General features: G+C 42.3%; 1 protein-coding gene across 2 annotated transcripts in view; it reads right to left on the bottom strand.

Moving 5' to 3' along the window:
• Positions 1-14,267, bottom strand: part of ACSM3 (acyl-CoA synthetase medium chain family member 3) — a 36,251-nt gene extending 21,984 nt beyond the window's left edge. Inside the window, exons 1-3 of one of the 2 annotated variants that reach the window (XM_047780365.1) lie at positions 14,128-14,267; positions 6,869-7,127; positions 5,808-6,018 (exon numbers count right to left, since the gene is read on the bottom strand). In XM_047780365.1, the coding sequence (XP_047636321.1) occupies positions 5,808-6,018; positions 6,869-7,069 (412 nt within the window). In that variant the 5' untranslated portion in view covers positions 7,070-7,127; positions 14,128-14,267. Of the gene's footprint in view, positions 1-5,807; positions 6,019-6,868; positions 7,128-11,650; positions 11,675-14,127 lie in introns of those variants that run through there. The other variant, XM_047780366.1, reaches the window with a different exon arrangement.
• Positions 14,268-14,483: the final 216 nt, after the last annotated feature.

A 14,483-nucleotide genomic window follows, 5' to 3' on the forward strand; every position in this document is an offset into this window, starting at 1 on the left:
TGTGACTCAGGTTGCAGCTGCAGCGCAGGTTCAATCCCTGGCCTGGGACCTTTCACATGCTGTGGGTGCAGCCCCCCCCCCCCAAAAAAAAATTATTTATTTATCATTGACTTGACAGCTCTATATAATATGTCTTGGAAAGGTGTTTTTGCATTGAGGTAATTAGGTGTTTGCTTAGCTTCCTGGACCTGTACATCCAGTTCCTTCCCCAGGTTTGGGAAGTTCTAGCTACTATTTCTTTAAACTCTCTGCTCCCTCTCCTCTCCTCTCCTTTTGGGATACCCATTATCTTATGTTGCCTTTCCCAGTGGAGACAGATAGTTTTCTTAGAATTCCTACATTAAAAAAAACAGCAAAACTTAGTTCTCTCTCTTCTACCTGAATCATTTTTAGATTTATGTATTCATGCTTGCTAATTCTTCCATATGGTCTGCCTTATTTCCAGTGTTTTCGATTGCATTCTTTATTAAGCTCTTCAGCTCTAGAATTTCTGTTTGTTTCTTTTTTAGAGGTTCAACCCTTTGATAAAATATTCCTTCTGTTCACTGATTTTATTCCTGAGCCTACTGAAGTGTCTTTTCTGAGTTTTCTTGTAGCTCATTGACAGCTACTTTGAATTCTGTATCAAGTTGCAGTCTTCTATGAGTTTAAGTTTGGTTTCTGGAGAACTGTCACTTCCTTTTTTTTCTGTGATGCCATGTTATTATGCTTTTCCACAGTGCTTGATGGGTTGTTCCTCTGCCCACACATTTGAAGCAGTGAGCACCTTTCTTATTAGGTAATATGTGTTTACTTTGATCCCAACAATTCAACAGGTTTATGACTAGAGGCCTTTCTTTTGTTTTTCAGTAGGTGGCACTATAGCACAAGTCTGGTTTCTCTCACCTGACTTGCCTCTGACTAAGTGAATCAGCATTTTCTACCCTTCACCACCTCTGCCAAAAGTGTCACTGGGGCCCTCTGGCTGCTTGTACCTTTGGGGCCCTTTGTGCCTTGCTATTGCCAGTGTTGCTGCTGTTATTCATGTTACCACTGGGGGCATCAGGAGGGCAGGCACCTCAGACACCTTGGAGGTTGTTGACATCAGGTTTGTGGGTCCTGATGACTTGGGGTAGGGGTGCTGGAGTGGTGGGCACCACTGTGGCCTGATTCTCTTTGGCTGCAGGTACTGCTACAGCTGGGACGCTGGAGTTGTGTGTGTCACTTCCCCTGCTGTTACTGGGCTCTTCTGGTCTGTGTGCTCATCCACTGTGGCCAGAGGGCCAGGATTATGGGCACCACCTCCATTGTTCCCTTGGTTCCACCTCTTGTTACCAACCTTCACCCATCTTCAACCTGGCCACCCACCTTCGGATGTACAGATGTGTGGATCTCTCTGGCCTCCCAGTGTGTTGGGCAGAGGAGCCTTTGTTGAATTATGAATGTTTTACTAGTTGTAGATTGAAGGGGAGAGATAAAGGAATCACACTTTCCCCACCTAGATGATTTTTAAGAACTATTCCTATTTTGAAATTTTATAAAAACTCTAGAAAATGTTAGAGAGTGCACTGGCCTCTAGCACTGACTTTCTGAATGTTTTGGGGCAAATAACGTAATGTTCCTTTCCCCCCATCTTTGAAAGTTTTATCTTCCCTGTTTATAAAATGAGACTTCCCCTTCCTAATAGGCTCTTGTGAAGATAAAATGAGCAAGTAAGTGGATGTTTATTTTAATTCCAGATGGATCACATGCATTATAGAAACTTCATCAAAAGAGACCTCTGGGCTGAGATGGGATGTTACACTAGTTTTTTGTGGTGAATTTTACTTAAAGGAACAAATCCTTGGAAATTAATATTTTAAATAATTATATACTGAGATTTCTGCTGTAAAGGAATTTAGCCTATAATGCATACAAAAGAGTTTGAAAATTAAAATGTGATATGAGTTTGCTGTTGGCACTGGGGGCTATAGGGCATATCTCTCTGAAAACTTGGGGATAAGGGAAATAGCTTGCCTTCCACAAGCTAAACTATAAACTCAATATAAAATAGTTCAGAACAGAGGTAATAAACAGTGTTCACAGACATAAAAAGCAGTACAATTAAACCATACCCTGATATATGATCTATTGATATAGAACTGGCCTCAGAAGGGGATATTGCAGCCCCAGAACACAGAAGAAAAGAGACTTATTAGGGCAAATCCTGACAGTACTCATCCAAGCCCGTCGAAAGGAGAAGACTCTGTCAGGGGATTTTTATTATAGTCCCTGGGATGAGCTGGTCCCTAGCCAATACCTACCTTACTCTGGACTGTTTTCATTTTCTCTGATCTGAAAGTTATTTCTTGCCTCAGCACCCTCACAGGGTCTTTTCCATTTCCCATCACCCACACCTTCTCCCGCTGGCTGACTCATCCCTCAGGTTTCAGCTTATGTATCCTGACCTTCTCTCAGTAGATGGAACCCCTCTTTCACTCCTGCACTGTTTCCTTTATAGCACTTGTCACACCACACTGTGTGTTTACTTAACTCCTGACTCTCCCACTGGACCCTAAGCCCCCAACTCCTAAAACATAACAAGTGCCCAGTAAACACCTGCTGCTTGAAGGGATAGTGGATATAAAGAGATGGGTGGGTGAACTGGGCTTTCAAATCCCAGTGCCAATAAATTGAATTATGAAAGTTACTTATTCTATTCACTGAACAAACTTCTGGCTAAATTTTGTCTTCTCGCGTGGGTCTATTAATAGGCAGAGAGGAGGCTATTCATGTCAGAGTCTTTGGGCTCTTCAGGCAAATTAATAAATTGGTAATATTACTTTATACACACATCTTGTATTATAAATATGGCAATGAGAGCCCTCCCCCACAATGCACAGTTCTACTCTCCACACACTGATATAAGCCAGTTATGAGCAGCGTCTAGATCTGCTCAATTCACCAAGGTCCTGTCATTCTACAAGGCCTCAAGTAGATAGAGACTCACTTCCTCTAGCTCAGTGGTTCTCAAACTTGAACATGAATAAGAGTCACCTGAAGGGCTTCTTAAAAAAATAGATTTCTAGGTTTTGTATGTCTGCATCCCAGTTCTAGATTCAGTAAATCTTGGGCGGAGCTGAAGAACTTATATTTCTGACAAGTTCCCAGTAACTCTGGTTTCAAAATGCTGTATTTCAACAGTATCTCTCTTCAATAGTAGGTACTTTTCCTTTTGAGAAAACACACTAATACTTTATCTCACGCTTTCCCCTTTAGTAATGCATTTCCAAACATTTTAAGGCTCCTCAAAAGTGTATAAAGTTCAGCCATACACTTTGCTTCTTTTAACTGCCAAAAACACCAGTCATGCCCCAGAGTTTATGCAGTGTATATATACAGTTTCCTTTAGAAATATTAAATTAAGAATTACCTATCATCTGGCTTAAAAAAACAAAAGACTTTAATGATATGTTTGAAGCCCTCTCTGCTCTGCCCCAAATTATCACGTAGCTGTGATCCAGAATGTTGTGTTAACCATTCCTTTACCTTTATCATTTTATCATATATATATATATGGTCCCATGTAATACGTAAACAACTGAAATCCTTGAAAATATTTACATTAGCTAAGGTTTATTAAAAGAGAAAAATTATTAGGAAACCCAGTAACTATGAGCTTCTTTCTAATTTTGCTGTGAGGACTAGCATAAGTAGTATACTAGGTTTACCATTTATTGCCTCCCTTTCATTCTTTCTTTTAAGAGAATATGCCTTCCTTCTGGCCACAGCCCTAGCAACCAAGCTTTATCAGTTGAAGCTGCCTCTGATCACTTCTGATGGGCCTGACCAAGCTGTGCCAGTTAGATTCTGCCTTTAAATATTTAAGAAACTGAGTGGATTAGTGGATGCAACATATAGGGTTAGGGCCTGAGACATTTGTCTAGCAAATCAAAGCTGTGCACCAACCGAAATGAAGAGAAACCATGTCCTAGCAAGAAAGGTCAAAGGAGCAGATGCTTGAGAGGGGCAGAGTCAAGTGACTTAAGAGCAAAAAAAAAAAAAAAAAAAATAGAGATACAAACTGCTTTCTGAAAGCATGTTTTCTTGCAGAAGTCAGTTTTTCTTTCTGTACTTTTTTTCCCTGTAAGATTCTTCAGCAGATGTTCAATAATTCTCCTTCATTATTGAGCTAATATGAATGGATTCCTGATCCTGGCTATCAAATAGTTCATTGCTAAGACAGTGAACTTAAGCAGCAATCGTGAAAGCAATCATTTTGTTAAAAAACTGTGTAAAAGTGGACCATGTAACTGGTATATAATTTATCTGTACACATGTGATTAGAGCATATAGCTCTCCTCATGCATGAATGATTCAATTAAAGTAAGAATAGTTATTTAATGTAGTGATTTATTATTATAATAAAGATATTAATTCAACAAATATTTCTCTGAGATATATGGAATGCCAATAATTGGAGACATAGAGATGAATGTGTCTTAGTCATTGCCTTTCAGTATTTTTTTTTTTGGTCTTTTTGCTATTTCTTGGGCCGCTCCCTCGGCATATGGAGGTTCCCAGGCTAGGGGTCCAATCGGAGCTGTAGCTGCCAGCCTACGCCAGAGCCACAGCAACGCTGGATCTGAGCCGAGTCTGCAACCTACACCACAGCTCACGGCAACGCCAGGTCGTTAACCCACTGAGCAAGGGCAGGGACCGAACCCGCAACCTCATGGTTCCTAGTCAGAGTCGTTAACCACTGCGCCACGACGGGAACTCCTGCCTTTCAGTATTCTTATGCGAATGACAGATTTATGAACAAATAATATACCCAGATAATACAGTATAGGTTAAAATAGAAATACATACATATTTCTTTGGGGGGAGCCCCCAAAAGAAAATACCTAGACTGGGACATCAGGTTGGGGTTACCTGAGAAGGTAACATTAGAGCTGAGATTCTAAAGTTTAGTAAGAGCTGTCCAGGTGCTTAGTATGAATTAAAGGCTTTCTGAGCAGAATCAAGGAGATGAAGAAAGATCACGAACCTTGTAGGAAACCATTTGACATGGATGGAGCACAGAATGAGGGTGAGGAAATGAGAAATATAAATGAGAAAGTAGCCAGAGCCTTCCATGACACACCTAAGGAAGTTCAGGTTTTCTCTGGTAGGCAACAGGGAGTTATTACGTAATATCAAGGAGTGACGAAAGGATGAAATGTGTTTTCTGGAAAGAACACTGGCTATTGAGAAGGAATTGGTTGAGGTGGGATGTGTGGGCATACACAAAACCAAAATTAGGGATTCTTTTGAGAAAATCCACTCAGGAGACCGTAAAGATATGAGGAAAGGAAATGATAATGAAATGGGAGAAGAGGAGGTACTCCAGAGGCACAGAGCAAGTCCAATGTACAAGATATAGGGTCCAATTTACAAGATGTAGGAACTGATTAGGAAGGAGGAGTAGCTGATGCCTGATAAACTGGTAATTAACCACTAGAGGAGTGAAGATGTGAAACAAGACCTAGCATGGCTTCCTTGAATCTGTGACTGAGTTTCAGATGACCACGGGTTCTATAGAAGGAGAAAAGCAGTGGGTATAAAGGTGTTTAGTTGTTGACTGGCATTCACTTAAACCTATTTCATTATGAAAAACCCTACTCAGAGTTTAGGTCAAAAGATACGGCATGTTTCCAACACATTTCTAAGGTTCTGGAGAATAAGACCATATGGGTACAGTTTCTCAAATAGTTTGCCCGAATAAATGTCTCGTGACTACTTAAATGTTTTGGAAAATCTCTCATCCAGCCAAGTTTAAATATGATCTGATTGAAAATACTACTAACCTGTTCGCAGGCAGGCTACATTTGCAAGCCACCATTCTGGGATCCTGGGCAGGATTAGAATTACTCGATCTCCCCTTTGCAGGGCACAACCTTCTGTAAGTATATTTGCAAATTTCCTTGACAAAGATCCCAGTTCTTCAAAACTCCATCTCACTTCTTTTCCATTTCCATTTACCCACCAGAAGGCTGGATTGGAAGGTTTCTTTCCAGTCTGAGGAAAGACAAGTCACAGATTTAAAAGTAATTATTCAGCTAAACGCCTTTTTTTTGGGGGGGGGCCGCACCTACGACATGTGGAGGTTCCCAGGCTAGGGGTTGAATCAGAGCTACAGCTGCTGGCCTATGCCACAGCCACAGCAATGCCAGATCTGAGCTGCGTCAGCGACCTACACCACAACTCACAGAAACGCCAGATCCTTAACCTACTGAGCGAGGCCAGGAATTGAACCTGCGTCCTCATGGATACTGGTCAGATTTGTGTCTGCTGAGCCACGATGGGAACTCCTTATCCAGCTAAATGCTATTTCAACTGACTTAATGGAATATTTTCTCTGAAGAAAATTCACAGGTCCTTGGTTAGGACCTACTTGGAGTATTTGGGAATAGCTGTGGGGTCCTCATTTCTAGATGATGGGAGCCATGTCATTTCTTCCAGCACACATAATTTCTCATTTAGCCTGAGAAATTATTTTTCTTTCCATAAAGTTAGAATTCTGGCAACCTTTTGTATTTCTTTCAATGTTCTTTTTATGCCTCATATTCTACCATTTCTTACTCTTGGATTCACTTTTTACTCTACTTTTTTTAAACTTATTTAAATTAACCTATAATCATATATTTCTATAACCCAGGCTTTCTCAACCATGGAACTCCTGACATGTTGAGCCAGATGTCCTGTGAATTATAGGATATTTAGCAGCACCCCTGGTCTCTACCCATTAGCACATACCTTCCCCCAAGTGATGGCAACAAAATTGTCTCCAGACGTTGCCAAATGTCCCCTGGGGGGAAAAATCACTCTCGGTTGAGAAACTGCAGTCTGAGTGGCCCTTGCTCCTTACCTTTTCCACATTGGTCCACTGATCCAGAACATCTTTAGCAAAGTTGAAATACTCTGGAATCTCCAGTTTGAAGTTCTGTTTCATGGATTCATAGTTGGAGAAATTCTGAGGGATCACTGTTCTATAATCTTTATGCAGTGCTCTCATAGAAGCAGAAATTGCTAGGCGCTGAAAATACTTGGCACAAAGTAATATCTGCATGGTAATATCAGTCTTGTGGATGTTTTAGCACTCAGGATTTCCAAGGATACCAGTCAGTCTAAGACAAGCAAAAAGGACATGTGTTTGTTTCTGTCTTGAAGGTTGCCATAGCCCCAAACAGCAGAGATTTATTATTAATCGTCATCATAATAGTACCATTTTCTGAGCACTCACTATGCTCCCAATACTGTGTTCAGTGTTTTAGTTACTTTTTTTTTTTTTCCTTTTGTCTCTTGTCTAGTTAGGGCCACACCTGTGGCATATGGACATTCCCAGGCTAGGGGTTGAGTCGGAGCTGTCGGCCTACACCACAGCCACAGCAACACTGGATCTGAGCCATGTCTGCAACCTACACCACAGCTCTCAGCCTTGCCAGATCTTTAACCCACTGAGTGAGGCCAGGGACTGAACCCGTATCCTCATGGATACTAGTCAGATTTGTTAACCACTGAGCCACAACAAGAACTCCTTAAAATTTATCATCAAGCCTTGTGAAGTGTATCTGTCATCATCTCTTTTTGCAGATAGAGAAAATGATGAGTAAGAAGTTGTCTCAGCTCTGACTGCCATTAACAAAATACCACAGATTATGTGATTTATTAAACAGTAGACATATGTTTCTCACCGTTCTGGGAAGCCCTGGCTCAAACTGCCAGTTGATTCTGTTACCCTGTAAGGGCCTTATTCCCAGCTTGCCTTCTCTCTGTGTCCTCACAGCATTGGAGAAAGAGAGCTTGGTCTCTTGCTCTTCCTGAAAGATACTGATCCCATCAGGAGCCTCGCCCTAATGACCTCATCTAAACCTTACTACCTTCCAAAGGCCCCATCTCCAAATACCATCACACTCGGGGGTTAAGGTTTCAACCTAAGAACTGGCCAGTGGGGGGGCATTAGTTGGCTTTGAACCCAGAATTCTCTGGTGCTAGCCCAGTAAGTACTATTCTTCCCATATATATTTCTAAAGAAGTAAAGGCCCGGGTCACCCAGTTACTCTTAGTGAAAGCAAAGGGTTATGCTTTTTATCTGGTATCTTTCACCTGCAGATTTTGAAAGCAGTGCAGAAATGTTAGGAGAACTTTCCACCTTGGATTATCCATTGCTGAAGAAACTGAAGTAGCTCAGTACCAATTATGCATGAAAACACTGCCAAAGTTCCTCTAGCTTATAGGCTACAGTTCCCATGCTCCAAATAGGAGCCCACACTCTCTTCAGGTCCAGACTTGGAGCTGCATTTACCAGAGATATAATAATAGGGCTCTAGCATTTGGGACTTTTGTGCCAGAGGCCCCTGTGGGGCACCCAGCCCTCCTTGCTTCTGTGGGAAGTCATTTAATCACAATGTCATTTACTTGGCTGAGGTCTCATAAATTAGGCTGCTAAAAACACATTTCTAGGGATTATAGGGTTTTCTTCTATGACCCCTGGTATAATTCTATACTTTTTGTAATCTCCAAATTTCCTATGATGAAATACTACTCTCACAATCATTAAATCATCATTTTTAATTAGAATTCCAGCTGCATGGTAAGTAAGGCAGAGTAGCTATATGAAGCTACCTCTGTATTGATAAATTTCCAAACAATAATTAATAGTGGACACTAGCCATAAATTTTACTCTAAACAGACCTGGCATTTTGGTGTCATATTACACCCAGTGCATCCGGAGACCAGGGTACTTCTGACCCTCTGAACTATTTGCATGAGGACTTGACAAGGCATGAGCATGAGCCCTCTGAAATCATCTGATGTAAGCCTCCTCATTTTTCACCTCCAAAGAAGACAGGACACCAGAAAGGGGAAACAAGTTGCCGTAATGTAATATGGGAACTAGAACGTTGGTCTTTGAATGTTCTCTTTACTACAGTTCAATAGGATTTCAGTGGAGCAATGAGTCTCAACCCTGGTTATATATTTGAATCACAAGGAAAGCTTTATAAATGTACTGCTGTCTTGAATAAATTAAATCAGAATCTCTGGGGATGGGGCCTGGGCATTTTTTTTTTTTAATTTCCTCAAAGGATTCTGATATGCAGCTAAGGTAAAGGGTCACTGATCTAGAGATTATGGCGTGCAAACAAGCAACATCAGCATCACCCAGACTCTTGTTAGAAATACCCATTCTCAGGCCCCAGTTTCACTTTTTCCAAATGTAGAGACTAATAGAACCTCCTTCAGAGAATTGTCCCAAAGATTAAATGAGAGAATGCAGCCAAGTGCTTATCATGGTGCTTAGAACAGGCATCAGCTAACTTTTTCTGTAAAAAGCCGGATGATAAATATTTGAGGCTTTGTGGGCCATTTGGTCTCTGCTACAACTGCATTAACTCAATTCTGGTTGAGAGAGCAGCCATTGACAATGCATAAGTAAATAGGCATAACTGTCTTACTAAAAAAAACCTTATTTATGTCTCCTCAAAACTTGAATTTCAGGTAATTTTCATGTGTCATCATTTGTTACTCCTCTTGATTTTTTTCCCAAATATTTAAACATGTGAAAACCATTCTTGGTTCACAGGTTGTACAAAAGCAAGTGGAGGATTGGATTTAGCCCATGGGCTAGTTTGCTAATCTTTGCACTGAATGTAAATGAGGTATGGAGACTGTTTGTTACATTCATGGGAATTATAATAGCATTTGGCCCATAGTAAGTGCCTAATAAATATCATTTGAATGAATAAATGACTTTTTCAGAAGGTAGAGCTTTTTCAGTTTTTTTTTTTTTTTCAACAACTCAGAATTATAGTATATCTGAGAAGGGCTTCCCCTGCTTTACCTAGAATTATTCATGTGTGGCTTCTACTAGCATTGTTCATGTGTGGCTAGTTTGGATTAATTTATATGAATGTCACCTCCTCCACCCCCGCCCCTACCTCCCAAGCCGATAACACAGAGTGTTGTGCCTCTGAGATAAGGTGGTGGGAAGTGCCTTCAAGAACAACCAAAGCTTCTTCTGAGTTCCCGTCGTGGCTCAGTGGTTAACAAATCCAACTCGGAACCTTGAGGTTGTGGGTTTGACCCCTTGCCTTGCTCAGTGGGTTAAGGATCCTGTGTTGCCATGAGCTGTGGTGTAGGTTGCAGACTCGGCTTGGATCCCGTGTTGCTGTGGCTCTGGTGTAGGCTACAGCTCCAATTAGACCCCTAGCCTGGGAACCTCCATATGCTGCAGGAGTGGCCCTCAAAAGACAAAAAGACGGGGAAAAAAAAAAGAAGAAGAAGAAGAAGAACAACCAAAGCTTCCAGACTCCAGCGCCCTGGCTCTTTGGCCAATGTGGCCATCTGAGCCAGGGACATGGAAGTGGCCTCCCAAAGGGCCTTGCTATAGGCATCCAGACCATTCTGTAGTGCTTCGAGTATGGGCAGAGGTTGGCCATGTCTGACAGTGAGCAAGGAAATGCCAAGTCCAGTTGCTGCCAATGTCTGTTAGAACTGGGCACTTAATTCTCCAGGAATCATCCCAGCAAGTCCCATAGTGTGCCATACACAACACACAGAGGCACATGGGCCCAGGGACACACGAGATGTGCCGTCAACACACTGGCATATTCATAGTCCAACACCCACGTTTGGAAGTTTCGAAACCTGATGGCTTTTCCAAGGAACCTAAGACCTTTACACTACAAATGCTTACATACTGTTAGCAAGACAGAGCTCATTTAAGAAAATAAACCCTTCTTTCTTCTCCTTATTCTTTTTTTTTTTTTTTGGTCTTTTTTTTGTCTTTTGTCTTTTTTTGTTGTTGTTGTTGTTGTTGCTATTTCTTGGGCCGCTCCCACGGCATGTGGAGGTTCCCAGGCTAGGGGTTGAATCAGAGCTGTAGCCACCGGCCTACGCCAGAGCCACAGCAACGCGGGATCCGAGCCGCGTCTGCAACCTACACCACAGCTCACGGCAACGCCGGATCGTTAACCCACTGAGCAAGGGCAGGGACCGAACCCGCAACCTCATGGTTCCTAGTCGGATTCGTTAACCACTGCGCCACGACGGGAACTCCTCTTCTCCTTATTCTAAAACATATTTATGACCCATAAAAATACTTTCCTTGCACGTTATCCTTTCTTACTGTGATGAGAGGAAGGAGGTGGGCAGGGGGCTAGGAGAATGGCAGTGGCAGCCAGGATGAATCCACGGCACCTTCCCCCTCCCTGAGGAGGGCCAGTGAGTGTGGACAGATGTGGGCAAGCGAAAGACCTGCCTCAGCCTCAGCTCTGGAAAAGACTCTTCCTTCTTCCCAGCTTCCCACCTTACTCTCTGAGGCTGCAGAGCCATCTACATGGCTGGTAGGCAGGAAAAAGGGTGACGGGGCCGAGGCTAATGGCAGACATCCTAGAGGTGGACAGTGGCCTGTCAAGGATAGATCTGAGGCCTGGCCTGGGAGGCGCCCCCAGCCTTACAGATACCTGGGTTTGTTGCAAGACATGGGCTCCAGGGATAGTTCAGTCCAAAGCAAGAGCCAGTTGAGAAGAGGGTCGGACTCTAGAAGCCAACTTGAGCAGAGGTCCCCAAAGAGTGGTGGCTGTCTGGCCTGGCCCACCCAGCCCAGACCCTGATCAGACCCACTACCCTCCCATGCTGGCTCCTCACCTCCGCCCCCAGGGATCCCAGACTGCGCTTCAGGATGGATGTGGGGTAAGGGACAAGTGCTGGAGGCTGCTCTGTAGAAGAGAAATAAGCCCAAGTCTTCACATGTCATTCTGTTTGGCAGCGGGATTGAGGAGAAAGGACCACCCTTTACTATTTGCTGGCAAGGTACAGCCTGCGTCTCTGTACCTTTTTACAGAATAAACATTTCCTTGAACTGGATGAGGAAGTAGTCACCACTAAGTTTTTAGTGTTGTAGCTTTTTTTTTAATTATTACTCAATGAATTTATTACATTTATAGTTGTACAATGATCATCACAATCCAGTTTTATAGGATTTCTATCCCACAACCCCGGCACATCCCCTCCCCGACACACCTGCAACTTTGTTTTTTATTTGGGGGGATAATATCTTCAAATGCTTCCAGAAATCATAAAAGATACTCAGTGAGGCGTTCCTGTTGTGGTGCAGTGAAAACGAATCTGACTAGGAACCATGAGGTTGCAGTTTCGATCCCTGGACTTGCTAAGCGGGTTAAGGATCTGGCATTGTTGTAAGCTGAGGTGTAGGTGGCAGATTTGGCTCAGATCCCGAGTTGCTGTGGCTGTGTAGGTCAGCAGCCGTAGCTCCAATCAGACCCCTAGCCTGGGAACCTCCACATGCCGTGGGTGCGACCCTAAAAACAAAGGGGAAAAAAAAAAAAGGTACACAGTGAAAAATCTGCCTCCCACCCCCAGCCTCAGGTTTCACCACACCCTTAATCCTTCAGAGAACCATTGTTATTATTTCTATGTATCTTTTAAGGGTTTCTTAATGTGTATTCAAGCAAATGACTATAGATTCTTTTTTTCTCCACTGCTTTCATACAGCTTTTACCCTAGAAAACATGCTATTCTCTCCATTAAATTTTTTTAACAATAAAAATTTGAAGGGATTTACATATTCATACACAGAGATCTTCCTCATTTTGCTTTTTTTTTTTCTTTCTTTTTATGGCCACACTTTTGGCATATGGAAATTCCCAGAGCCCTATGCCACAGTCATGCTAAATTCTTAACCTGCTGAGCCACAATAGGAACTCCCTCATTTTGCTTTTTTTGTTTTATTTTTCAAACAGCTGCACGGCATTCCAGTGAACAGCTGTAGCATAATATCTTAACCCAGTCTCCTAGGAATCATTTGAATTTTTCCATTATTTCGCATTTATTTATTTATTTATTTTGCTTTTTAGGGCCGCACCCATGGCACATGGAGATTCCCAGGCTAGGGGTCGAATTGGAACTACACAGCTGCCGGCCTACACCACAGCCACAGCAAGGCAGGATCCAAGCCACGTCTCCAGCCTATACCACAGCTCACGGCAATGCCAGATACTTAATCCACTGAGCAAGGCCAGGGATCAGAACTGCAACCTCATGGTTCCTAGTCAGATTTGTTTCTGCTGTGCCACAACAGGTACTCCTTATTTTGCATTTAAAATGAAAATTTCAAACTATTTTATCCACTGCATTCAGAATCCTTCAAACAAACTTTGAAAAGAAAATTGACCAGTCATTTGGAGCTTAAAGTGAGCCTAACCACTGTGTTCTGCCAAATACCAGCATCCTCCTCATCAAAACCATAAGACTGTCTTTTCCCCAACAAAGTTCTTTTCCTGTTTTTCCAGCGATTTTAGCATTTCATAAAATCCATTTTCCAGGTTTCTAATACTATTTGCAGGTAAAAAAGGTCTGAGACAACTTTCCCAGTGTGAGTCCAGATTTTTGTACTGAGCCATAGAAAACTCATCTAATAAAGATGGTACCAGTGCTGATCAGACAGGCTTTTGAAAGTATTTAAGGTCTCATCAGACATGCAGCCTCTACATCTATATAAACAGCAGTGCCAAGGGGATTTTCACCTCCCCACATCTCCGTAAATACCTTCTCCATCAAGTAATCCAAGTAATAACCATGGGTCGGCATATATACCCTCAAAGCAAGATGAAACCCCTACTGTTCTCCGCAATCTAACAAGACCCTGCCTTAAACTTCCATAAGAATTTTTAGGGCTATGCTTGACCACCTAAAAGAGAAAAGTGGCTGCCCCCAGGTTATTTCTAAGTAGACACTAGAGTGAAAACCTCAGCTTAGTCTACTTGGACTCAACTGAATTTTTTTTCCAAAACATCTTAACAAGTTAATCTGTGCACATAATTTTTAAAAAATTAAATAGCATGAAAAGCTCAAAATGAAAAAATCTCAGCTGCTATGTTTACAGCCTTTTTGTATGTACATAGTCCTAGTCACTTACTAGACAGAATTATTAACAATAACTGAGAAATTCTGATAGAAACACATTGGCTGCCCAGGATCTCAGGAGAGCACTTTTTATTTCTTTTTGTCTGTTTGTTTGTTTGCTTGCTTGTTATCTCTGCTCAAAAGTACATGTGGGCCAGCCCAGAAAACTTTGCATAGGAGACAGATAAAGTGATACTCACTAAAGTGACAGATTCCAACACAGCAGGAGATGATAGCAGACCTGTTTCTAGAAGAGTAACCCTGAAACTTGAACTCTTCTATCTACGTTGGTCTTGGCAGTAGCCGCAAGAGAATGGAAAAGTTGTCGGACAGTCAGAAGCAGTAAGATGTGCCCAGAGTGCCTTTCCTGGATTGGTGGAGCCATTCTGGAGGGAGGAGCAGAAGTTCTGGGCCAAGTTTACCTTGGAGATTTACACAGTCCCCTGAAGCTGTTCCTTTTATAATTAATGAGTTACTGGACTTACTGTCATGACCCAGCAGATCTGTGAGGAACCCAGGATCTGTGAGGATTCAGGTTCCGTCTCTGGCCTCAGTG

The sequence above is a fragment of the Phacochoerus africanus genome, chromosome 5 (genome assembly GCF_016906955.1).
Source record: "Phacochoerus africanus isolate WHEZ1 chromosome 5, ROS_Pafr_v1, whole genome shotgun sequence".
Taxonomy (NCBI): Eukaryota; Metazoa; Chordata; class Mammalia; order Artiodactyla; family Suidae; genus Phacochoerus; species Phacochoerus africanus.